Source organism: Aythya marila (assembly GCF_965140915.1).
Source record: "Aythya marila genome assembly, chromosome: 12".
Taxonomy (NCBI): Eukaryota; Metazoa; Chordata; class Aves; order Anseriformes; family Anatidae; genus Aythya; species Aythya marila.
In genome coordinates, this window is record NC_139053.1 from 19,300,937 (window position 1) to 19,328,059 (window position 27,123).

The 27,123-nt window shown below is 50.9% G+C and overlaps 1 protein-coding gene across 2 annotated transcripts; it reads right to left on the reverse strand.

Moving 5' to 3' along the window:
• Positions 1 to 1,775: 1,775 nt before the first annotated feature.
• Positions 1,776 to 26,552, reverse strand: FBXO31 (F-box protein 31). 2 transcript variants are annotated; one of them, XM_082769687.1, is made up of 10 exons: positions 26,154 to 26,552; positions 19,646 to 19,717; positions 17,804 to 17,890; positions 13,850 to 13,926; positions 12,352 to 12,519; positions 11,573 to 11,647; positions 10,214 to 10,323; positions 9,302 to 9,455; positions 8,368 to 8,735; positions 1,776 to 7,197 (listed from the first exon to the last, which is right to left on the reverse strand). In XM_082769687.1, exons 1-10 carry the CDS (start codon positions 26,527 to 26,529, stop codon positions 6,975 to 6,977), a joined length of 1,710 nt encoding a protein of 569 aa, XP_082625813.1. In that variant the 5' UTR covers positions 26,530 to 26,552; the 3' UTR covers positions 1,776 to 6,974. The 2 variants fall into 2 exon arrangements, with proteins under 2 accessions (XP_082625813.1, XP_082625814.1); XM_082769688.1 differs by lacking the exon at positions 17,804 to 17,890.
• Positions 26,553 to 27,123: the final 571 nt, after the last annotated feature.

Genomic DNA, 27,123 nt, shown 5'->3' on the forward strand with positions numbered 1-27,123 from the left:
ATCCTCCTCCCGGCAGCAGGGTGCGAGGCGGAGAGCAGAGTTTGGGCAGCCGAATTTTCCCCATTTTGGTGCCTCTGCAGGCCTGCAGCCAGGAGACAGCAGCCCTGGGAGCAAGGAGAAACGCGGGGCTGGTTCCTCCCAAACCCTTTGTGGGGCCTCCAACAGCCCCCGGGGGTCTGTCCCGAGGCAGGGCAGAGGGTGCCCCCCTCTCCCAGGAGGGAAAGGGCTGGGGGGGAGAGGTGTGAAATTTTTTACTGTGAAACAGTGAAAAATTCAAATCTTTGTGAGCAACATGGGATAAAAGCCTCTGTTCCAGCCGATTCCTGAAGGAGAAGGGAGATCAGGGCTGAAGGTTTGGGCTCACACCAATGCTCCAGGTGAGCCTGCAGGGCACCAGGGCCAAATTTCTCTCTGCTCGCAGGGCAGGTGCTGCAGCGTGCACCTCCCCGCAGCCAACACACACACACACAAAGAGGCAGGCAGCTGGCAGCAGGGCAGCAGCATCGCATGGAAGAGGAGCTTTGAAGCCTGCTGCTGCCCTCGCATCCCCTCCACGTGCCCTTCTGGCCCCGGTGTGAGATCTCCAGCCGCTGCCAGCAGCGGGGCTCACGCAGGGAAGTGATTTTTGGCCATGCATTTGTCAGCGTGAAGGAGGGAGAGCCACCTTTCTGGGTGGCTCCAACAATAAAGCTTTGTTTTTAGAAATGAGCCAAGGAGGAAAAACAAATCACCTCGAATGGCAGAGGCAGCCCCAGGAGGAGGAGGAGGAGAAAGACAAGCTGGAAACACAGCGCCCACGCCAGCGTGGGACGTGGCTGTCACATCCATCGCCCTCCCAGGGAGGGGAAAATTCGCCCTCCCTCAGCCTATTTGCAGCTGGGGGCACTGCCCCTTGCCAGCTGAGGTGCTCAGCACCAAATGTTCAAACCTGCCTGGGAAGGGGAGGGAGGGTCACAAAAACCAGCATCTGGGAGCTGTGTGGGGCTGGCGTTCAAACGCTGCCACTTCAGGAACTACGCTCGCGCTCCTCAAAGGCCAAACATCTGGTGGGAGTTAGGGCATGTTTATTAGAAATGTTTTACTGTTTTCCTCTGCTGAGGCTTGAAAGGCTGCGGGGTCGCCTTTCGAACACTTGATGTAAAGGATGGGGTCCAAAAAATGAAAGGGAAGAGGTCACAGGCACAGCTGACTGCACTCAAGGACCCGCAGCCCAGCCCTCCTGCCTGGATTTAAGCAGTGGCATTGCAGAGGGCAGAGCCAGTTCCACATGAAAAGCCCACGTGTGAACTTCAAGAGCTGAGAGTTTGGTGCTCCGTTTCCAAAACTTGCTCTCAACAATTCTGCCAAGAAACTCACTGGCAGAGGCAAGCTGTGAGGCTGGAAGCACAACTCCCAGCTTCCGAAAAACGCTGCCAGCAGCGCTGGGGCCACATGCACGGACCTGGGGGCTCCTCCAGATGGCTTTGTGAACACCCAGACACAAGACCCACAGCGTGAGGGTGAACGGCTCCCCAGCAAGTCCAAATTCTGCTTTTTCAGCAGAATCACTGTTTTGGAAAAGGAGGGAGAGCTGGGCACCACATGCGCCCCGGGACAGGAGCTGCATGTGGTAGGTATAGGGATAAAAAGAGAAAAAGGACTAGGAAAGAGGTGGGATTCTGCAGCTGAGGTTTGTGCCCTCCATATGCTGGAGGTCAGGTTAGCTGCTCACCAAATAAAAGAAAAAGGGAGAAATTAACTCATCAGGAGACAGAAGACAGGGCGCTGCACAGCAGGAAGGTGCAACTCAGCCGAAACCTTTATTTGGAATAACAAAAAAATAAATAAAAGAAGCACACAAATGAGTTCACAAAACCTTTTTTTTTTTTATTTATTATTATTTGAAACTGGAAAAGGCTCCTGGGGTTATAATGGTTAGGTGTAAAAGTAACACACACGTTTTGCTCAGCTTTCTGATAGCTGGGATGAAGCAGGCCCCAGCGTTGCAAAGTCCCGTCTGGCTTTCATATGGCCCCGTTCCTCTCACACCCACAAACAAAAAAAAAGGGCAGGCAGAGCCCCAGCCCTCCGCTGGGGGAACCAGCAGGGCAGGCGAGCTATTTAAACTCCTGTTATCGTGTTCCACACAGAGGGCTGTGGCACGAAAGCGGAGGTGTTGGATGTCAAATGGCATTTGGGAAAGAAAAGCTCACCTTCTCCCCCCGCACCGCCCTCTGTGCGAGGCAGGGCTCTGCTCTTTCCTCCTCGTTTTTAATAACAGCCACTTCGGAGAGACTTGTTTGCACGCCGAGCCTGCTGGAGGTGCCCAGATTAGTCCCTTGGTGTCACGTTGAAGCGCTGAGTGCAAATACACACCAACAGGGCACGCCTGCTCAGAGGAAGGAGCAGCATTAGTCCACGAAAAAAAAAGTGCAGCTTGCTTTAATGGAGCTAACGAACGCAGCTGATCCGAGCGCTCTTTTCCTTGAAAAATCAAAAAGGCTGCAATCCAAGCGAAAACCGGAGTCCTACATTTTAATTCAGCACAGAAAAGGGCGGTGGCACTCACGTGGCGGTGGCTTATCTCCCCCTGCACAGCCTGACCACGCACCTCGACCACCTCCGTGTCCCACCAGGGCATCCTCGGGCAGCTGAACGCAGCAGCAGCTCGCTGGCCACCCGAGCAAGCAGCCACGAGACAGTCCATACATCATCACCCCCTGAACGAGCAAGCCGAGGTTATGCCACCCATTTCCACACAACACCCAACACTCCCACGAAGTCCCACTCATTTTTAATTAATAAAAAGCAATACAAAGCCGTCCTCCTCTGAAAGCAAACACTGAGCTGCCTGCTTTTTTTTTTTTTTTTCCCTATATTTTACACCTTCTAGCAAGCTTCCACATGGATTTGCTTTCTCCCCAGCACAAGTTTCCTACTTCATTGCCATCCCAGTGGCTGCTGTGGAGGCTGGTAGCCAAAGCTGAAGTAATTCTGTCCATCCTCCTCCAGCCAAACAAACACCTGGCGAGCCCGTGCAGACTGAAATAGGGCTCCTGCAACCACAGCGCTTGATCACGGCGTATTTATAGCTCTGAAATCAGCCCCAGCACAAACAAACTGGGTGGATCTTTGATGCTTCTGTTTTCCAGCTGGCCAAACCCCCGTGTTTTGGCAACAGGGCACGCACAGCTCCAGCACGTCAGTCACTTGCTTAATGCTCCTAAATTAGAATTAAGCCCTAGGTCCTGCTGTGGTTATTTGGGCAAGGCTGCTCTGCAACCTAATTGTAAAGGCTTTTATTCCCAAATCCTTCCACCAAGAGGTTTCTTAACCCCGACAAGGTGAGTTCCACCTTCCCCAGCATCTGGAATCAAGATGTAAAGACAATTGTCTCCAAGTTTTTCTACAGAAGGGCACAGCAGCAGCGGAAATTGCTGCTGGAATTGCAGAATTGCTCAGCTGGCAGCATCCACCACAAACCTGGGCACACTGCTAATCCTGCCCATTTTAACAATTCACTTACAGGTGCCAAAATTTTGCTCCTCCTGCTCGTTCTCCTCTCCCAGAGCTGAAGTCAGGACTCCCCGTGGCCTCATTCTGCTTTTCTGACACAAACAGATCCAAAGGGCCCATCAGAGGCACAGGAGCACACAATATTTATGCCAGTCTCTCCAGATTCACCATCCTGCCAGCTTTCCTCGCTCAAAGCGGAGAAAATCCGCTCCTGAAATACCCCACACAAAAGCCTGCAAGGCTTTGAGGAGTAGAAGAGGGGAAGGGAAAGGAACGGGGAAGCATTAATACCAAATTTGCTCTTTTCATCTGCCTTTGCTCTAGACAGAATAAAGCCACCGTGTACTAGCAGCTCTGCCTCTAATCAGGGCTGGCACACTGACATTTTGAGGCCAGTCGGCGCACCACAAAGGTGCTCCTACAAAGGCAGAGCTGACGTCTGAGCGGCTCCCGCAGCACTCCCTGCCTCTGCAAAGCCTCCTCCCCGGGCAGACAAGCAGGTCTGGCCTCCAGAAGGCAGATCCTGACCTCTGCCAGCAAACAGGGCCAGGAGTGACGAGCTAGAAGCAGAGCAGAGGCACAAAGACGTGCAGAGAGCAGCCCAACAGGTCCTCCCCCTGACCAGACCTGAGCAAAGCACTCCTGCCATCTGCTGCCTGAGGGCTCGCAGCCCCAGCAGGCTCCTGATAGAAAGGAAAAAGGTGAGCTGCGACTTCGAGAAGCGTTTGATGGCACGGCGGGGAATCACACCTACACCTCTGCACGCTCAGCAAACCCAACACAGCAAGTTCAGGGAGGAGAGCAACAAAAACAGCTGGACTTACAGGGCTGGGACTCAGGGCTCCGGCCAAGCGCCTGTAGTGCATCAGGACAGGCTGGGTTTTCAAGCTGAGAAAGCCAAAACCTTAATTATTTAGACAGTCGTGTAAAATTTCATTTTCATTTTTATTTTTTTCAGGTGAGCGGGGATGTTGAAGGAAGGAGGAACCCACAAATCAGGACCACGGATAAAATAGCAATGGGAGCAGAGATGGTTTTAGGACAAGTGATTAAGACGGCTGCCCAAGGGACCTCTCTCATCACCAGAGGCTCTCTTAGGAGAGCCCAAAACAGCTTTCTCACTGGCTGCACCAGCCTGACACTGAGCTCCAAGATAAACCAGCCACCCAGGTGCTAAACAGGCTCCTAATGTCTTCAGGTATCCCTGATTTGCATAACGAAGCTGGAAACTTGTGTCTGCAGCATTAAGCACGTGCTTTTCTCCCTTACACAGCTCATCAGCCAGAGCAAGAGGCTGAGGTGCCCCATTTCAGCTTCAGCTCACCTCTGCGTCCCTGTGCCAAGGCTCAGAACCGCCACCCTGCCTCTCCCTCCTGCAGCTCTCCTGGCCCCGCGTGGGGCTGGGCTGAGATCCAAGCCGACTCTTCCCTCTGCTGACACCACCAGGAACACCTCCAGCAGGCTGCTCAGAACCAGTTCCTCAGAGCTTGTTCACCAGAAGGGCAATAGCACTTCAGCTGCTCACCTGGAACACAGAGGCAGGATTTCTGCTACTGACGAGGCAGCAGGAAGCAAAGAAAAAAGCGCCCGAAATCACCTTCAGATTCTCAGAGGCTTGTGAAACCGTATCCAAAGAGACAGGAATTAATCCTGTGACTGACGTGACCTTCTGCTCAAAACCCCTGCTGGAGACTCGGCTCTCACACAGCTTGAGGGAACACTCAGAGCCAGAAATGGCAAAAAGCCCTTGTGAGAGCGCGAATAAAGAGCTGCTCGCAGCCCGCAGAGCCAGGCAGCGGCCGAAGCCTCTCCGTAAGAGGGGGCCCAAATCCTCACCACAAGGCGTGTACAGACACATTTATAAACCCAAACCTGCAGAAGATGTAAAGACGGGGTTTTGTTAGACAAACTGATGCAGCTGGTATTAGGAAGAGACGTGTAGTTCACCCCCACAGCCAGAGAAGAACTCCAAAGGATTTCTCTCTCACTTGCACCCACGACCTTCCTTCCAAGCTGCTCTCACACAAGGACCCCGTCACCTCTTCCTGCACAGGAGTAACAACAGAACACACTGAGATGGTTTAAAGCACAACTCACAGCTTGCAGACTAGCACTAGCCAGGATTTTCCTACAGCACGCTGCTGCAAAGGCCGCTCTGTGGGGAACGTGGCTCCCTCGGCAGCAGCCCACACCTCCCAGCAGAGCTCAGATCTGCCACGGAGAACACAGGCATCATGGAAAGAAATTAAGCCCAGGAGCTTTCTGTGCAAGGAGCAATCATCGGGGATGAAACGAGCACAACTAGCAAGGGATCAGAAAGGTCTTGTGAGCAGAGCAGCAGCACCAACCTGTCAGCACCGACCGTAAGCACCAGAACAAGCCACAGCAACGTACAAACACCTCATCTTTCCTTCAGACTGTGCAAGGCAACCTGACACAAGAATGACACCAAACTGGGGTCACGTCAGCACCAGTGACATTGGCACTTGCTGCTACCCACTGCAGGCAGGAGTCAAAAAGGCTGCATTTGGGCTCACTTCACTTTACTTTTCCTCCTTTAGGTTTTCAGCCCCATTTTACAAGATCTAAGATGAACTTTTCAGGTACAAAACCAGTTCTGAGTGCATCAGCTCCTGCAGCTTACACTCATTTTCCAGTTGTGTACCTCCAAGAAACAAGAATCCTCTCCTCTGTGCTCAGGGAGACCCCCAGCTGCAGGGACAGCACGGCCACCAAGCTCCAGAAAAGCCAGAGCAACGCCACGTGCACTGCCAACCTCCTCGCTGCCACGCTGGGGGAATTTCTCAGAAGGAAACTACCCGCTCTGATAACTCAGCCACGGATGCAGGTACACTAAAGCAGCCCCTGCTGATGACGCTGCACCTAGAGAAAGGTTCCTGGAGAGGAGGATGTGCTTTGTCACCACCGATGCAACTGCTCGTTAGGCAGCCAGCCAGCCTGCAGCAGGGGACCAGGCAGGTTGTCAGGAGGGTAAAGCAGCTCTCCCAGCAGGACAGATTGGCCAGGAGCACAGCAAAGGCTTCAAAAAGTCCCCTCCCTGACGGAGGGCTCGTTCATGGGAGACTGCTAATGGTCACAGCAGAGGGTTTGTGTCCATCCAGTCGATTAGATGTTCTCTGATCCACCCCTGACCGTGAGTTATTTTTGTTGCAGCACATTCTTTTTTGCAGTAACAAAGCTCTGTGTCCTCCTCTGCAGGATCCCTTCAGCTGTACAAAGCTACGTTACAGACTGGGTACCAAGGACTGCTGGGGAGCAGTGTGGGGTGACAGGGAGGAAAGGGCAGTCACGGATATTTTAACAGGGATGTGTACATTTGGGGTAAAAAGGCTTTATTAAAAGTGCATGCTTTTTTTTTTTTTTTCAGAGGTACCGAGAACGAGGAATCCCCATCCCATCTTGGCTGGGGAGTGCAGCAGCCTTCGCAACCCCTAGCCCTGTCCATCACACATCACCCGTCAAGTAGCCAGCGACTGAATATTCCTCAGCATTTCATCAAAAGCCTCCCGGGAAGGCGCTTCGGCGTTCTGAAAGGAGACCTTGATCCGGCTGTAGAGACTGAAGGACTTCAGCTCCAGCCAGATGAATCCAAAGCGATCGTCGTCGAAGAGAACAAAAACACCCGGGGTTCGCTCGGGGCTGGTGAAGCCGTGGCCAGCAATAAGCCCCGTCCCATAAAAGCTGCAGGGAGAGAGGAACAGCAAAGAAGAGTTGACAACAGCCATGAATACCTAATATTTAATAAAAATAGTAATAAAAAAATTAATAAAAACTAAGACGAAGCTATTGACAAACGTGCTGATGGGTGCTACAGAGCAGGGAGTTTATAAAATCACCCATTTCTATCACACAGCACAAAGACACTGCAGAATCATACAAAGAAAAGAAAACTCTGCATTGCTATGTACGTTCATCTGTGCCTTCTTGAGGCTTTTGCCTTCTGATCAGCACCTGCACCCCACGGATGATTTTTTCTGTAGTTCAGCTCAGTATTCCAGCTGAGATTCACTTCTGGGACTCAAAATTCAACCTAGGCCCAGAGAATCCTCACAGAAAAGGAAACGCATGTGGAGAGGGTGACCAGAGAGGCAAGCCTTGTGACAAACCCAGGGGAAGGGAGAGAAAGAAAATCTAAAAAAAGAAAAATCTACCAGGAGCTGGCGAGGAGTAAAGGTCAGTCTAACCTCCAAGCAAGCAGCAGGTGGAGCTGGGTTTTATTCAAACACAGCTTGGTTGTGACAGCAGGGGCCTGCTGGGATTAACCAGCTCTTGGTAGGCTTTTCCACCAGCACAGATGTTTGGCTGAAGGTCACCTGCCTGAGCCTCAGCTTTTGGGCTCTTTTTCCACACTTCATTTAGTGTGCTGCTTCCCTGACTCCAGGTCTCACTCCTCGAGGCTCTCTGAGTACTTGCACCAACTGCTTGTGGTGCTCAGCACCTTCCAGAGCCGGCAGCTGACGCCAGGGAGGGGTGGGAGAGAGCACCGTGTTCCCACAGCCAAGGAACACAAATGACACGCAGGAACAGGAAGCAGCTCCAACAGATCTCCAAACAGATGAGCCAGGCGGCTCTTGGAGGAAAACAAAAAAGGCAAAATACGGGAGAGGAGCTATTTTGAGAAGTTAACAGGATAAAGATCTACCAAGGAAGCGGGACTGGAGATGAGAGCACGATAAGAAAAGATCAAACAAGAGCATAGGAGATAAGACAGCGGAGGAGGAAAGCCTGAGCATGACGGGCTGGGAGATCTGCGTGCAGGTAAAGCACAAACAAATACAGCACGTGCCTCAAAGGTCACTCTTTCCATTTCAAGAAGTAACTGGCACAAGTAGGCTATATTATATGTATTACCAAACTCGGCAGGTCCGGGGATAGTCTTCGTTCCTTGATATGACTCCCATGGGCAGCACAAAAGGCTGGGAAGCTGGCGCTTTGTCCTGGGCTGCCCCCTCGGCCCCAGCTGCAGTCTCTTCTCCCTCAGCACCTTCTCCTCCTCCCTGGGGCTGAGCAGCAGGCTGGGAGGCAGCCTGCTGGGTGCGGTCCTCTCCCTCCTGCTGCTGCTCCTCCTCCTGCTCCTCGCGACGCACCTGCTCCTGGACCTCAAGGACGATGCGGGAGAGCTCGCTGAAATCGCGGAGGTTCTCAATGTCAGGGAGCTGCAGAGGGTGTGCCAGGTCGATCTCCACGGTCTGCTGGCCAGCTGGGATGTTGGGATCTCCCTGGAGAAAGGGAGCAGCAGGATGGTTGCAGCCTTACCCTATTCCACAACCGTCACATCGGCAAGAAAAGGCATCAGGCTTCGTTCTTTGTTCCCTGAACTGTCTGCATCTCCCAGAAACAGAATTTTACATCACATGCTACAAGTCTGGCTGTACTTGCAAGGATGAAAAAGTCAAAGCAGCATCTGCATTTTGTCACAAATCCCCTCTATAGAGAGGAAGGAGCTCACTAGCCTGGCTGGCTTCAGTGAAGAGCATCTAACATTTGGTACCTGCTCCTCAGAAGCACAAGTGATCTCCAGTGACCTGCTACCAGCTGCTCTCAGAAAGCAGCTGGCAGGGACAGAACAAGGAGAGAGAGCCAGGTAGCAGCACGAAAAAACTTTGCAGAGCTCATTCTAGCTATGCTGCACATGTTCAGATTCACTGGTGCCACCAACCCCCATGAGGAACAGGTTTTGGGGCGGCAACACCTGATTACCTTCCAGAGACCTCTCTCCTGTGGATCCTGGCATCAATAAAACAACATTTTAGTCAGCAGCTGAGAGAAAGGAAAATGTACTCACGGTGATTTTAGTCCCCTTGGCCTTCCTTCCATGAAAGCTCAACATGACAATCTCCAGCCCATGGCTCCCGTACGTCCCCTTGAAGAGACCCGGCTTTATAAGGTCATCAGGGCTGCTAGGAGGGAGGTAGATGCGTCGGTACGTCAAGCAGTTGCTGTGGAAAAAGAAAAAAAGAAAAGGTCAGGGAGGTTAAAGGAACACCCCTGGAAACGAAGAATGTGTTTGCAGTCTGCTCCTTTATGCAGCTTCGGGTCGTCACTGAGTCAGAGGTGGGATCTGTGTTTTCAGCACTGCCAACGAGCTTCACAGATTTCACTCAGATGTATGCAAACACACCAACCCTCCGCTTCCCTCTATCAGTGCTTGTTAGCACACCAGGATGCTTCTGCAGCAAGGTCACGGCAAACCTCCCCACTCCCTGGCATTTCTGGAAAAGCTAGGAGTGAAGCATATTTAAATATGTGCTACAGTGAGGTGGCTGCTATTAGAAGTTTGGCGTGACAGTCAGAGATAAAACAAGTTCTCAGGGACTGTGTAATTTCTGTCTAGTGCACTACCAAGCACGCTGTTTACTAACATGGAAAATAAGCAAAAAGCCCCTTGGGATCACAGATATTTTCTCTGTCTTCAAATTAAGCACTGTTAGATGGCTCAAAACTATCTTACTGCACATAGCTACTTTAAAGAACTCAGAACTTTATTATTATTGCTTTCATTACATCTCTTCTCTCTGAAAATAGGGGACTGTGCTTCACTGTATCTCTGCACAGAGCCTGCAGACACAGAAACTACACAGGGATGTTCCTTTGGCTGTTAAAGATCACTGCAAGCACCCCATTTTCAGAAGAAGTGATCTAATGTGGTCTCGCAGTCGCAGCAGCCTTAATACCTAAGAAGAGCTGGTGCCCTTACTCATATTGGCTGGTGTAGATGAACTTCATCAAGATGAGCTCCTGCATGTGTTCGTGGAAGATGTCTTCCAGAGTCCGACCCCATTCTTCCCGTAGCCACGTCCGGAATTCCTGCAGGACGACAGAGGTGTTGGATTTGAAAGAGGGGCAGTACCCCAGCGTGACCTCACCACAGCAGCACAACTCAAGAGTTGAGCCACAGAGAGGGCACATGCTCTGACAGCAGATCGTGCCTGATTTGGGAATAAATGCTTAACACACAGCCATTAGGGTAACTGCCCTACACCTGCAAGGCCCTACACAATAAAGATATGCTTCCCTTCAAATAAATCTCAGGTAGAGCCAATGTGTCTCTTCAGAATAAAAGCATAAGCATCATCTGTTACTGCGAAGCAGCTGATCTACTGTTTATGTCCTGACCTACCTTGCAGAAACCCATTTGTGTGCCCAGAAGCCCACTCCCATGCTCTGTCCTGGCACGTTGAACATAAAAGGGGCAGCTTATGAAAGGCACTGAAGATTTAGGAGGTTAAATCCTGCTGATATAATAACAATGCATCTAAATCCAAAGGGCCCTTTGAAAAAGTCTCCCAAAGTACCTCCGCACCAGCTCTGACAAGTTAATACCCTGACATGAGTTAGCATGATAACAGCTTACGCTAAGATAGCAGCCTGCCGAGTGATATCCCAAACCTGCTTTATCTTCTAAAGCCAGATCCTCCAATTACCATAATGCCACACATACTTAACGCAGCGCTTTGGAAGTATTAACGCATTTCTCATCTGCTACAGAACCAGCAAACACTGAACTAAACCTTCCACCCAGCTGCTTCCTGCTAGCAGGCAGACACCTCACAGCATATCTTCGGAGGAACTGACGTGTCATGTTTAGCTAGCTGGGCTCCTGGCAGAAAATGCTGCTACCTGGAAGATTTTATTAGCTGACAGTTTCCATCCTGACACCCTGCCATGCATTGAGGTAAGGCAAGGGTCTCCACCCAGGCATTCTGCAGGTGTAACGATGAACTGATCTCATAAATTGTGACCTTAAACTGCCCCTTGGCACAAACAGAAGGGGTTCCCCAAGACCCTGCAATTCTTTAAGTGTGGCAGATTTAAGTTTTGATTCAAGTCACAAACAATTCTACTCAAACAAAAAAGCTCAGGGTAAATCAGCCTGAGGCTACGAGCCTGGGTTTTCAAATTTCAAATGTGTTCAGATAAACAGAAATTGGAACCCTGAAGACCATCTCCCAGATCCCAATATTAGCTAAGAGCTCAGATAAGGCAGCAGTGCTTTATCTTCACAGAGGAGGCATACAAGCAGCCTTAAGCCAGGCTCTTAGCAAAGCACTCTTACCTCTTGCCTTCCCCCTGACATCCGATGGTGATCTGTCTGGTTGCATTTCGTGGAGAACTCATCCTTCTTTACAATCTGTAGTTAGCACGGAGGAGAATTTAGCAGGTTACAGACCTGATTAGAGATGCCTAGGGATGATGTAGCTAAGACTGCTTAGAGTACATGCTTTACAAAACAGGTGTTACTGACTCTGGCACAGGAGAGATACCATTAAGTGATATCGAGTGCATCAGCTACAGGATAGAGAAATAAAAGCAATAAAACCCCAGCGCATTCTAATGAAATTCCTTAGTTTCACGTTGCTTCTCTATTTGAGCTTTCTATTTTAAGGAAGAGGAAACAACCCTTCAGGAAGCTTTTCAAAGCATTCGCTGTACTGAACGGATGAGGCCAAGTCGCCTTCCCACAGTCTCATCTTAGTGCTGCAAAACCAACCAGGTCTGCATCCCTGCTTGGACACGTTCAGCAGCTACACAAAGCCTCTTTGTGTATCCTTTATCTCAGCAAGAACGTTTATCAATGCCCCCACCCAGCTCCAGTCTTACAGCAGAAAGTACAACAGCCTTAATGGACAGTGGACAAACTCAGAACAGGGAGCAGCCCATACAACTTGGAAGACATGGTGAGGATAAAGCTGGAACCCACACATAAAACAAGGTGGTGAAGGCCACATCCTTTTAAAAACATGTATTTTCTATTGAATCTACTTCTAGATCCAAGGTGTGTGCACACACGTTGCCCCTAGGACACATGAGGTGTAAAATCCTAGAAAAGCTCACCTGGATATGACCGTTGTGAGGCCCCTTGTGACCATACATACACTCAACAGTCGCACATTTCCTCTCCATGAGATGAATCCTGAAGAGAGGTTTGAATCTCATCGGATCATCCACGTGAGGGTCATGAGGTGGCAAGTACATCCACCCGATGATGAACAGGCCATCTACCTGCAGAGGGACATAAAACAAGTCACACCATGTCAGCATTGCCCACGTTCTGTGACATTTGCAGCGAACAAATCTGGGGTCTATTCTTCAATCAGGGCAGGAGCTGCAGAACAGCTTGCTGCATTTCCAAACTGCTTTCCAGCAATTAAACCAGACCATATGCACTCGCAGCACACCCTTGGTGAAGAGGGAGAGGGTTTCTTTACGAGGCTTTCTGCACCACCGGAAAATGATCAGGCTTTTATTACCGCAAAGGACTTTGTGACGGATGCTTGGAGCGCAGGATCCGGAGAGGGAGACTGCACTGAAGAGACCACACAGCAAGTCAAGCTCTAATTGGTTTGAGAGCTCATGCTGGCAGATACTCACATGGAGTTCTGCTTCTCATGATTATCTGTGCTTTTTGGATGAGGAATTATTTGGCTCCGTTACTCACAGACAGCACAGGAAGCAACAATCCCCTCTGCTGAGAGGTACAAGTGCCAGCCCTCTTCCTGCATGCCTAACAGAATCCTTCCCCTCCAGCCCTACAATTTCAGAGAAAAAGATGTTTTCTAAAGAGCAAGACATGAGACAAAAGCAGAGCAGTGCCACAGAGGCACGCTTGTCTTTATAAGGTCATGAAATCATGTAAGCATTGGTGCACTTGGCCACACTCTTACACCAACTCACAGAACTGACCCTTGCAAAACCCCACAGCTGCACTGGCCTTGTTATGTTACAGTTCAACCTGTCACCTACTGAGCCCTGGTGCAAAGTATAAGGGATTCAGGCAAGCTTCTTGCCCAGCTCTCAACAATACAGAGAGAAATGTTCATTAACTGCTCTCCCCAGCAGCACCAGAAGTGGCAGGCTCCACAGGTCTTGCACCAGTATTGCTCTATCTGATGCATTAGGCTTAGGCACTGCTGGTTAAAAAAATAATAAGGTAAACCACAGGAACACAAGTGCAAAACCCTTTGCACGATGCTCAGCTGTAGGTGTAAGTGATGGGCTCAAGTCTCTGCTGTAGTCAAAGCAGAAGGAATGGCTTCCCATGCCAGCCACTGGAATATCAGCATTAGACCAAATGAAGCCTTGCCCTGAAACATTCCTCCTGTTTTTGTTTGTTCCTGTGGCTGTCTGGAGTGCAGCTGAAAAACAGAAGGACTGAATGCATAAAGGTGGTGATGATCAAAGGATCCGAGAAGCAACCTCTGGGAACACGTCATGAGCTTGAGTGGTGGCTGTTCAGGCTTCTTGCTACCACGCAGATGGCAAACAGGACTAGAGAGTGGCACACAAAAGACTCCCAGTCCTCTACTCCCAAGCCCCAGAGGGAGGTACTCACCACCACGTTCAGCAGTCCCCCGTAGGGCCCGATGTCCGGCTGCCATAACCCCAAGATGTGGCGGTATCGGTGCAGCACTAGGGAACAGCGAGACACTGACGTGAGCACATCGAGCTAAGGAAATCGGCATTTGGGGAAAAGAAAGAAAAAGGCAGGCTACCACAAACCGCACACAACGCTGCCCAAATACCCCCCCAGCAGCCCTGACGAAGGAAGTGAAAGCTGGTTGCACCCAGCCGCAGCGAGGAGCTTCTCAGCTGAGGCCTCCCACAAGTTCACACGGATTTGAGGTTCTCTGAAGCTCTGCCCCGCTGCAGGGGCAGGATTTCGTTCCCAGGACTTGACACAACCAGATACCTCAGCAGGAACAACCAGAAAGCTTTTGCAACACGGTCCTGTTGATGCAAATCACATGCCATACCCAGAGCTAAGAACAAAAAGTATCTGCCACCTCCAGCTACCAAAAACGTACTCGGTGTCTCAGACTGCAAAACAACAGAAAATAAGGACACAAAGGCAGCAAGGGACAGGGAAACTCAAGTATTTTGAAAGAATTTCCCCTCCTTGCAGAGACAAACCTGTCTGTAGGGTTGTGTCCTTAAAAGCAGCCAAAAATGAAGGTCAAATATGAAAGTTTTCAGTAAACAGGATCTAAAGCCTGTTACAGAACTACCCTAACAAAAGCCTGGAGATGCTGCTTGCCTCCATGCCTAACAACCACAGCCATGAATTCTGTCCATAAAACGACCAGCAGCCTCCATACAGGATGATGCACAGCCTGGCATTTTGTGTGGGGACAGCAGGGTGCATGTAATTTCTAAGAACACAGCAAGGAGACACCACACCGACCTTACAACGCCGCTCATGGCCAACTCAGAAAGCCACAACAACCACTTTTAACCTACAGAACAGGCTGAGCAGTGGGTTTTGTTTCACATCACTTTACAGGAAGAACTGAGATTCAGTGCAGCTTTGTTCCTTTAACTACCCAGGACAGCAAGAACCGTGGGGATGTTTTTATTGCACCGAAGCAGAGAACTTCCACCGAGGTTTAGGACAGCAGGGAGGGCTGTCCGGAGCTGCTGCCAACTGGCCCGCAGGAAACTTTTTCCAGTGCAGTAAACAATTTAGGACCGATGGCCTGGTTTCACTCAGCGAGCCAACTGCAGCACAAACAGCACGGAGGCGAGCAGGCGAACCACATTCCCCGTCTCCTGGTCTCGCTGCAGCAGTTACACATTAATAACTGGTATGCGTAAAAGCTGTTCCACCCGCCGCAATCTGCTTGCTCCACCCTGTCCATGGAGCTGATAAAACCCAGCTTTTTTTATTTTTAGGGCAGAAAACTCGATGCTAAGCTATCCAAAGCAGGGAGTATTTCCCTCATTCTCCCCCAGCTCCTGCCTGAAACCCCCTGGGAGCTGCTGCCAGCAGGCTCTGCAGGAGCAGGGAAGTGTTTGCCCGGCAAGGTGAGCCCTGGTTTTGCTCCCTCTGAGCAAACAGACAGCTCCAGGAGCTACAGCAGGTCTGGAACCGTGGCTGCTTCACGCACAGCCCAACTCACCAGCTGCCCCATCACCTGCAAGCCTGGGGCTGTGGAGGAGGCTGAAAGAGCTGCGCAGCCTCCAGAGGAAAGAAGTTACTGGGAAAAAGGCTGGCACTTAGCTAAAGGCCCAAACAAATGGAAAAGCAAAAGCCTGAATCCATTTTTCTGGCTGTTTTTTTTTTCCTGCTGTAGTGCCTCTGGGTTCCAGCTCTATCCACAGCAGGGACAACCCGTCAAGCTCCAGCTCTGGCACTCGGTGGCAGGAGATGGATGGATCTGACAGCTGCTTCCCTCCCCACTCCTCGAAAGAAAACAGCGCTTGGGTCTTTCTCCAAGGCTTTCCTCTGCTATGTGCACTTCCAATTCTTCTCAGTCCTGAAGGAGCCTCTCGCCTATCCAAATTTCTGAGCCCACGTCCTGCCAAATGGAACAAAAATACATCCACGGGAAGCTTCAGTGCAACCCCCACCCAGCCTGGGCGTTATCCACATTGCCGCACAGCCCTGCAAGCTCTCCAGATGAAAAAGCAGCTTGAATCCAGCTGGGGAAGAAGGGCTTAGGAAAAAAAAAGCAGTGAATGCCCAAGCTCCCAGCCACAGGAGGCTGCTTAGGAAGGGTCTGACGCCTGTGCTGGCCACCACAGTCAGCCACAGGGCAAGGAAGTGACACTGAGCAGATGCAGAGCAGGTCCAAGCAAGCAGCACAGAGCTGGCACACCACAAACACCAGCGGGATGAACAGACAGGTTGCAACCCCAGAACAGGTTATTAAAACAGCAGCACAGTAGATGCTTTCATATGCTACTGTTTTAATTAGATCTTATTACATTACCTGTCTCCAGGTTTGAGGGTAATAAAATAAAATTAAAACAGGGTTTTTCAATGAATTCTGCAGCTTTTAAAGCAGAGGTGGCTTGCTTTGACTGGAGAAGACCTGACCTACTGCAACTCAGGCTCCCGGGATGCAGCAAGATACCAAGACAAGCAGTTACAGCCCCCCAGCCAGCAATAACTGCCCTGCTAGTGGAAGGAGCAAAGTGTCAGCCCTCATTGAAAACCCCGAGGAAAGTGATCTGAGCTGACCTAACGCTGCACGAGCACAAACTGGGGAGCACTCACACGCCAAATCCTGGCAGCAGACTTAACACACAGGTGGGGAAAGAGGGAAACAGGCAACCACGTCGTAAAACGCACTGGCTGTTCCCCAAGTTATACATCAAGCCCCTAAAGGAAAGAGGGTCAGACTTCAGAAGCTTGGGGCTGCAGCTGAAGGATTCACAGCTGAGGGAACAGCACAAAATGCCATTTCAGGGCCACCACAAACTGCACGCTCACAGCAATTACCCGGGTAGCAACCTACAAAGGAAGCCCAAATCCCGAGGGGCAGCTTTGGAGGAGCCTCTCCACCCCCCCCCAGCTCCTGAACACGGCTGGTGCTGACGGGCAGGACTGCCAGAACTCCAAATTCCTGCTGAGCACTGCTGCTGCTCGTCTGCTGTGACTCGCAGGAAAAACACCATCATCGTGGGCTGCTGGAGATCATCTGTGTGGCCCATGCTCAGCTGTCTTTGGCACAGGCAAGTCTAAACAGCAGCATCCACTCGGCTTGTTAGCATGTGTGGAAAAACTCCATTCCTAAGCAGCAGTGAATTAGTAACCTGAGTTTGCAGAACTTATTAATTACCCTCCCCCTGCGGAACAGGGGACAGCTGAACACCCCCTCTAAGCACTCCAGGCCTCCTCCAGGGATTTAATCTGATCACTGCTCCCTCCAACTCCTGCAGAGGACTGAGCATCAGACTGAAAGGCTGGGTAATCTGCCCTAAACACGGAATCAGGAGGCAAAGAACAGTTGACCCAGAGTAGTTTCTTGACTGAGATCAAGAATGCAGATCACAATCTCCGAAATACCAACAGTGTTTCCTAGAGAGGGGGTGGTGGCTGAAAGGATTCACTGTGCAGGGATGGAATTAGTATAGGAAGGGCTGTGGGCCTGAATGCAGCTCATCTGGATCGAGGCGAGGCTTTTTGCCAGTCCAGAGTTTATTTAGGCTTGCTTTCAGAAGTCCTGACCAGGGTATTTGAATGCTTTCTAAGAAAGGGGCAATGCACAAAGAGCAGAGCAAGTGCTCCTTGACTGAGTGTTCTTCACTGACCCTTCTTTCTGGGCCTGGCCAGGACAATATTTTAACCTGAAGCATTTCAAAAGAAGACCTCACTGTGCACCCTCCTCACTCCAAAGGGTCGGACCACTCCACTCATGAGCAGCAGAAAGAGCTGACTAACAACGCCCGCCGTACAGCCCCAAGATCCACCCCAAAATAATCTGCTTAAAGCAAAAAGTCACACTCCATGCAGCATCTCGTGTGTGCTCAGTGCAGGAAGCATCAACCAGCAGGAGGTACGTACGGCAGGTGTAAACATCTCTGTACTCCATGTGCTCGTAGTCGGGAAGGATTTTCATAAAACGCCCCGACTTCACCCGTGGGTTTATACCTGAACAGACACAGCAGGGTAAGTACCAGAGAACTCGGCTCCACCGTAACCAGCACGTAACCTTGTGAGCAGGCTGGGCCAACTCCCTTTTGGCTTTACTTCCAGCTGTGGTGCACCAATTTGTCTCCATCAGCCCCAGCCTCAAGCCCAGACAGATAGAATTGCTTATACACAATTTAGCATGTTCAAGGTTCCCTCAGACAACATTTACAACTGGCATCCAGGGAAGTAAAAGTGAAATCAGGGCCCCCAGTCTCATCTCAGGACAAGTAGCTACATGGATGATAACCTAGGTGTTGCATTAATCATGCCCTCTAACACTTAAGCTCCGTCCCTCATTTCCCACACTGTTTCCTGTAGAAGCACGCTCAGTGGGCAGAAAAGCTTGTGTGAGTTCTGCCAGTAGCCCCAAATTAACTCTTCTGCAATTAGAGAGGTTTACAGGACAGCAGAGAAAATGGGGTCACACCAGCAGGAAGCTGTTCTGAAACCACTAATTGTTTGCAACAAGGTAAAATGGTGAGTCTGAGCAGGAGAGCCAAGACAGTGCATCCCCCAAAAGCCAGAAAGAGCTGCCAAGCACCCTGAGTAGTGCTTGACCATTCCTAGCTAGCAGCCAAGCTAGTTAGGATTGCTGAACAGATAAGGGCACGGTTCTTCTTCAGAAATGCAATGAAATCTATCGCAGAGGTGGTCCTCGTGTCAAGTGCAGCTCTTTGCAGACAGATCAGGCAGCTCCCTTTCACGTGCACAGACAGGGAAAGAAGGGCAGTAGGCGATGAAGTAATTTTGCCTGTGGATGCTCAGCGAGTCTAACAAAGATGGGATTAAAACCTAGAAGTTCTTCCTTCCCAGCATGAAGATCAATGCTTGAAGTCATCGCTGCTTCAAGGCTCAGCAAATAAAGCACATGTGGAAGTGGATTTTGGCTCTGAAAAGCCCACAGAGACTTCTCGTGATACAACTTGGGACAGTTACTGCTTTTGCTACATGAAACAGGACCTGATCTCAACAGCCAGAAGCCACAGTTCAAGTGCCACAGGTTAAATCTCCCTTTTTATCCCAAGGACCACAGATCCTTACAAAATTCGTGGTGGTGCAACCAAGATAACACAGCCTGACAGTGCTGACACGGGAGCTCTCAGAGCCATCAGCTCAGCTTCTGACTGCAAAGGACCAGATTTGGGGACAGGGAGACAGTTTCTCCTCTCTGATGACCCTGCTCCCCACTGTAGGACAGTGTGTATTTATCTTGCAGAAGGAGCTGGGGTGCCACTCACAGCCATCCCTAAAACACAGACACTTCCTTCAGGAGCAGCCCAAAGTCACGCTCAACCCCTTTACTGACTGCTCTTTCCCTCTGTTAGTATAATGGCATCCTTCCACTGAGAGCAAGACTTCAGTACTTTAGGGCATGGGCAGCCTGAAGCTATGAAAAGAATCAGTAAATTCCTTAGCAAGATCTGAAAAGGCTAAAACAAACTGGAAAGACTGAGAAACCTTCATTATGCTCTATAGGGAACTCAAATTCCATGCATTTTTCCTTCCAAAGGAGTGGGGGACATACATGTAGATATCCCATTTCTTAGTATTAAATAAAATCCCAAAGATGTTAACTTTACAGACGCCCTTGCCGTTAGAACGTAATTCTGACTAGCTTATTCTGTCAAAGTTTACTAAATACCCAACAAGTCTGTGGTTTCAGAGTTGGTACTAAGCAAGGACACGCGGATCTGCGCCAGCTCTACCACTTACGTTTGGCATACACATCTCGGCAGGACACCCCGGTGATCTCCAGCTTCCGCAGGTTCTCACAGACGCCGTATTCTGCAACGACACAGGTAACATAGCTCAGGCACAAAGGTGTTTGCTACCCAGGACCTCCACGTCTACTCTTTGAGCAAAAATGGGATCTTATCAGGACATTCATGAAAGCTGCAACCTGAGTCCAGGATCTCGTTGCTCTTCTGCAGAGAAAATGGAAAGCTGGATGTAATTTCATTGCAGTTTGGGATCGGGAGCCTAATACGTTTTGCAAGCAATGCTCGCCACAAACACACCATAAGGAACACACAAACACCACAAAATTACAGCAGCTTACACCTAGTCTGGGAAGGGTGTGAAGTGTGGAAGACGTACTCGTTATAGCTTGGAATGTCTGCTCATTTAGATCAAATCATGGTCGTGTGTAGTAATTATTTACTTCCACCGAGGAACCCAACAGAGAAAACAGCTTATTAGGATCCTAAGGAAAAGGTCACAGCCTTTAAAAAGAATGAAACGGAGACATAAAACAGGCATCAGCGTGTACAGATATGGTTACACTGGAAAGCTGATCAGATTGAGATGGGTCTGTTGTACGCTCGAATGGCTTTGATTGCTTACAGAACGCCCTCAAAACAAAGCAATCCAGAGACCTTAAAGGCAGCTTTGAAGCAGAAAATGAGATCATCTCGTTTTGTTTTCAGGAAGTCACTGAACTTCTAAGAAACTCTAAGGAAAGAAAAAAAAGCAAGCACTCAGTGCAAGAAATCGTTAGAAGACCAGAGGGAGGAAATGAGAGGAGGGAGATCCCAAAAAATCATCAGCAACAAAAAGCAGGCTGCTGCAGCAACCCCATTAACTCTCTGTACAGCGAGCTATCCTCCTTGACATCAAAGACATCCATCCCCCAGATCAAACAGCGGCTTCCCCCAGCAATACCAAACACCTGTCAGACATTTGATACGAGAGCAGGGCTGCGAAGACCCTCATCAAACCATTAAACACCGAGCTTATCCTCAGCTGAGCCGCCCTGAATCAACAACCACCCAGCAGGGCTGCCAAACACCGCTAACCTGCTGCAAACTGGGACTTCATCTTCACAGATGAGCACAGCAGAAGTTTCCCTGAATGAATTCAGCCTCATTCAGTCTATAAATACCCCGCTTGTGGGACACGATGATAAAGCACCCACGAATCTCACTGTCAGCCTGCCTCCGGGGAACGTGTGTCCTGCGTGACATTGCTTTGGGGAAGCAGCAAGCTCGATAAAAGAGCAGGCAGAAGGCACAAAAGCACTGCCCTTTATTAAAAGATGCACAAGGCCACTGCAAAAGTCCTGCTGACTGCCACAGAGGAAGCTCTACGTGCACCAAACCCAAGGTGGGCTGAGGAGGCACAATTAGGCAGCAAGCAGACAGGCGAGCCTGCAGGAAGGCACATCCAGCCCAGCACAAACAAGCTATTTAGTGCTGGGCTACTGCCAGCTGACCCTGCACGGCCCTTCTGCAGACCTGGGAAAGCAGAGCTCTGCTGGAGGCTGGAAATTCAGACCCAGCCTGCAGTCATCCCCCCTGTCTGCCCTTCCTGCAGGGCTTTGCGAGGCTCTCAGCCGCCAGCCTGCCTCTGGACACAAGCGGGCATGTGTCTGGGAATTACATCAAAGGGATGGAGGGAACAGTATGTTTCCTCAGCTGATCAGAAAGTCGGAGATCTTCTAAGGTGACAGCAGCAGCGGGGTTACAGCCTGCTGTTTGTAAACAGCCAGCAATTTCCATGTAAACAAACGTTCACCTGGCCACAGCGGCCGCGAGATGCGTGCCTTCTGCAGCAGGCCTTGCAGCTAGCTTCAAGTCAGCGTCACTGAAGGTATTCATACTGCATCAGAAAGGGAGGAGACACGCAGAGGATCCTGCCCAAATGGCACTTCTCCACGTTGCCGACAGCAGTACCAGCACAGTGACATTCTGCCTTCCTCTAGAAGGTCCTGACTCCTCGCAGCGTTTTCCCGATTAGAGCTGTAAATCACTTCGGCTGCAGTCCCAGCGCAGCTCGAGGACAGACTGACTTCCAGCAGGCACCTCCAAACAACTGGCTGCAGGGGGAACGGGGCTGATGGGAGAGCTCTGCCCCAGCCTCATGCCCTTGACAACCTGCAGGGAAATTTTCTGAAAGCAAGAACCCCGATAAAGGTGCATTTGCTAAGTTCTGCAGCTGAAATCCTTCCTGGAACGATTCGCTGTTCTGTTCAAGCTCCCTTCAAGGAAAAAAAGACAAACATCGATATCGTTCCACACTATTTGACATTAAACCCAAGGCTTGCCTTACTGTTTTGCTCAGCAAACCCAACTGCAAGCAGCCGAAACCCCAGACTGATGGCTTAACTCTGGCTAAGTGCAGCAGCTCAGTGCTTCTGACTCATGAGCTGTTAACATCATGATAGCTGCTTGATGAGAAAAATAAATCTCTCGGCTCCCAGCGCCTACAAAAACTCTGAAGGTCTTCAGCAAGAAAGCTGGCCCTTTCTTTTTAATCCAGAGGACAAGAGGGACGTAGAATTACTGGTAGGTAGAGCTTCGAGAGTTACAGAAAAATAGAACTGGTGAGGTTTTCTTTATAAAGAAGAAAGCCTTTTCCCAGAAAGCCACAAAGGACTCGTGCTTCCTAATGCTTAACTGCACTGAAGAGGAATTTCTGTTAAAGAAACACCTCGGTGCTGCAGCTCACTGAGTATTTTAAGGAGTTAACAGCCACAGAAATTCACACATGGATTTTATACGGTTAGAAACTGCCTGCTTAATCCTGCTTCAAAAACGGGGCTGGAAATTGGTTTTAAAGTCCTTGCTTGCCCAGCTGCTAAGTCTGCTTTACGAGGTTTGCAACGAGCTCCTGGAAGACCTGCCAAACATGGTGACAGGGTGCTGCTTCCACAGCCACGTGTGCTGGAATTTAAAGGACTTGGAAAGGTAGCCCCCACGTGTAACGAGCTGATACAATCTTCTGGACACAGGGAGTGTTTTCACTATCTTAAGAAAAAACAAATACAGTTTTTCTGCGAGCAGCTGTTGGACAAGTAGTTCTCTCCCCCTGGATGCCAAAAACATGTTCTTTTTATATAAAAAAACAAACCACTGTCAACCAGTGTAGGGAAGAAAGCCTGCACTCACACCAAAGATCAAACCACTGCTTTTCCTTTGTGTCTTCTCAGCATGGCAATGCCAGAAAGCTGCCCCGAGCACTGCACGTGGACATCTGTAACTCAGAGGAAATGAGGATGTCTGCAAGGGCTTGACACACTTAGGACTGCTACGTTTCAACTGTGCCCTGACTAATCAGGTACTCTAATTAGCCCCAGATAAATGCGCGCTTACAGAAGGCACGGAAACTTACAGGATTATTTTAGCCACCATGAAAACAGGAGATTCTCAGGACAGCATCCCTGAAATACCGGGGGGGACGAATTTGGAACCGGCTTCTTGTTTCCAAAGGCTGAACTATCGGATTAAAATACACGGGATGCTTTCCCAAACACTTCCCCCAGGGGAAGGCTTGTAGTTACCACTGACACGCTCTGCAACTGCAAACAAGGAGCTGACCAAAAGGAGTCATGGTCTGCAACAAACAACAGCATCTGTGGAAACTGGGAAGGAAAGAGACAGGGAGCTTCAGATCTACAACTTCGCAACAGACCTGAGACCCTTTGCAGGATGACTGCTGTGCACTGCCATGGCAGTGAGAAACAGCAAACCTCTGGCTTTTAGACAGCTCCTTGACAAAGAACATGTTAAAAGAGGAAGAAAAGCCTACACGGTTCACCAAGGAAACACCACGCAATGCGTTAACCTCACACGAAGGGAGTTTAAAGCCTTGTGATTCATAAAAGCCACTTTCTTATTTACTAAGGCCACAAGAAAGAGTTTCTGTTGTGGGAGCAGTTGCATGCTACGCTCCTGCATGGATTCATGGAGTCTTGTAAGAGCTAAACTCCATCCAGCAACCCCTCTTTGAGGATACAAACCAGATTTCCCATGCTCCTGCCCAGGAACCTCTGTCTATAAGGCTTGCTGAAGGCTAGCGTCTCTAACACCTTTGGCTGACACTTGTCAGCAGGTTCAGAAGTTAACGGAGATGGTTTTGACAATCCAAAGCCTTTTCAGGCAAGTTCTGGATCTGGTTACTGTGAACAGCTGGGCTGTTTCCAGGTGTGGTTACTGATTAAAATCAACTCTCAGATGTTAATCAAGGTAGGTCAGGCCACGAGCATGGGTGAAGCGTGCTTTAACTCTGCTCCCACTGCAGAGATCAGCAGCCTCCTATTTATAGGACCCATGAAAGCCGCTGCAATTCTCTTCCTGCCAAAGAAGCAATTCAGAGACATTGTTTACCCCAAGCAGTTGCAATGATAAAAGGACAACAGTCCCAACACAGCCACGCCAGTGTTACACAACTGCTCCTGGTTAGTCCCTGCGCTCTCTTGGTTTACAATCAGCAGCACAAGCCACTCCTTCCCTTTCCAGACGAGCCCTCTGGGTGTTTGCAGCAGCCACAACACGGTTGCAGGAGTATTCTAAAACTGAGACAGCACAAGAGGAGGACACCAACTCTCAGTGGATTGAGTGCCCCAGCAGATTTGGGCAACAGCCAGGCCTTCCCTCGCACCCAGCGCTGCTCCTGCCCGAGACAAGGGTACGAGGTGGCTGGCACTTGTGCTCTCGCTCTGTTTCTGGGACCTGCAGCTTCACAACGAGACACGTCATGCTAAACTCAGAGAGAAACAGGGATGTGATTAAGAACTGTCCTTAGGTAGGAAGTGCCTTGGTTTTGAAAGAGAGTATAAAAGGTAATTAATTACATCTGGTGTTTGACTATCACCTAGTCAGTGCTGTACTGCTATATGGAAATACAGGTCAGAATTTCTAGATTTTGAAGGGGTATTTATATAATATTTTAAATTTTTATAATAAGTCCATATCTGTACCCAGGTAACTGAACTCACCAGGTAGTTGCACACATTTGAACACAAATTAGCTGAGTGTATGCAGCAGTACCACTGAAACACAAGCACAGGAATTAACTACAAAATAGGTCCCTGAAATGGTGACCAATTTTATATTTACAAATGCACACATCCAAAGACACAGTACTGCCACGATGGTAATTACTTACACATGTGCAGGACTGTGCAAAGCACTGAGAACTGGTGAAGTTTTTGCAAACCCTTCATCGAGTGCACAAACCTGCATCAGCAGAGGAGTACAAGGAGAGAACGATGCTGTTTTATTAGCCTGCCTCCACAAAACGCTAAGTTATTGGGATCACCCCATGCTGAGCGAAGAAATAAGAACGCTTTGGTGCACATTTTCTAGGCAGAGCCTTTGTACTGCCCAAGGGTTCCTGGATAGTGCTGATAAAGCAAGAATTCATCCCTGCAAGGTTTAATGCACTTGAGCACATCCCACTGCCTACAGCAGACAGCCATCCTGCCATACCTACATCCTTCATCCTCATGCCCTTCCTGGTGTTAAAAACAGAAAGGAAATTACAAGAAAATGTGTGTGACTCCAGGAGCTGGCAGCAGATGCACCTGGCAGGACCAGGCTACGAAGAGAGATGGATGAGCGCAGCAGGACAGGACCTGGAGGTGGGATTAACAGCCGCTGGATTAAAGAATGGGACGGAGTCATGCTGACGGGAGGTAAAGGCGAGGAGTAAAGAGTAAGAATCACAGCCTAACGGTAGCAGGACACACCAAGACACAACACATCCCCTAATTTCTGTGTTAATGCAGCACAGCGCCCTTCCGAGATGCTCCCCAGGATACACACATGTGGACCAGGAGCCCTTGGGATGCCAGCACAGCACATCCCGAGCCAGGGCAGGACGAGCAGCCCTACCCAGCCTGCCCACCCCCTGCAGACACAGGGGGCTCTTCAATCCCCTTTACGCAGCCCCCACTCCCCAGACTACCGGCTGCATGCCCGGTGCCTCCCTTCTTCCCAGCGCAGCCCGACTGCAGAGACTGCTCCTTTCCTATCCCTTTAACCCAAAATTCCCCCATCTGCAGGATTGGTGTAGGGGTGAAGGCAACCTCTCCCAGGGCCTGGATCTCTCCACTGCCATCCCAGGGCCCCCCCATTTTGCTGCCCAGCCCCTCACACCCCATGCACCCCTGGGGTTCACCCCCCCCAACCTTCTCGGGAGCCTGCTGCTCCTCGGGGGCTGCACCCCAAAACCCAAACCCCAATCCCTATCCCCACACCCCCCTCCTCACCCCCCAAACCCTCAACCACCTCCCCCGTACCCCCCATCCCTCCCCCAACTCCCCACCCCCAAACCAGGCTCCCCCAGCCCCCCTTACCCCCCCCCCAAAGCCCTCAAACCGGACTCCCCACCCCCCCACATCCTTCTACCCCCCTCAACCCCCTTAAACCGCGCTCCCCCACCCCCTACCCCCCAAATCCGAGCCCCCCCAGCCCCCGTAGCCCCCTCCCCAGGGCGGTACCTTCACGGCAGCGCCGCCGCCAGATGGTGTCGGTGCGGAGGATGCGGCGGAAGGTGGTGCAGACCCGAGCCAGGCTGGGCAAGTCGGTACCGGGCAGCGAACCGAAAATCTGCACCAGCAGCTCCGGGGGCAGCTCCAGCAGCGACAGCGGGGCCCGGCCCGCCTCAGCGGGGCCCGCCGAAGGCCTCGAGCCCTCGATGCGCTCCGTATCCTCGTCGTCCTCCGCAGCCACCGCTACGCCGGAGGCCTCCTCGGGCTCCGTGTCGGTGTCGGGCTCGCTGTCGCCGTCCCCTCCCCGCCGTTGCTCCCTCGCCGCCCCCCGCCGGCGGCAGCCCCGCGCCGGGCCCACGCCGCACAGCCGGGCGCACACCGCCATGGCGGCCGCCGCCGCCGCACTGAGCCCCGGGGCGGAAGCGCCGGAAGGGGCGGGGCGGACAAAGGGCAACGCCCACTCGGCGCGGATCCGCCAATCGGGGAGGGGATCGCCGGGTGTGGCCACGCCCCCCCGGCGGTAACGGGCGCGCGGCGGCCGTTATCGCCTCAGGGAGGTGGGGGGCGGGGGAGGGGGTGAGGGGGGGGAGTCGGCCGCCCTCTGGCGGGTGGGGGAGCGGGAGAAACGGGTTAAAAATATAAAAAATATAAATGATAACAACGTTAATAATAAAAATATTAAAAGTTAAAAAATAATAAGAAATAAAATGTCGCGAAAATAAATCGAAAAGCACATTTTCGCTTCTGTTTGCTGAAATGGGGGTAGAAAAGGAGGACTCCCTCTTGCCCCGTGTGAGGATCGAACTCACGACCTTCAGATTATGAGACTGACGCGCTACCTACTGCGCTAACGAGGCTCCTCGATGCGCCCTCCCCGCCCGCCGCCCTTATGGCGGCGCCGCCCGCCCCGTCCCGCCGCTGTGAGGCGCTGCCCTCGCTGCCAGCCCCTCTGACGGGAAGGCCGGGCCCTTCTTGTAAA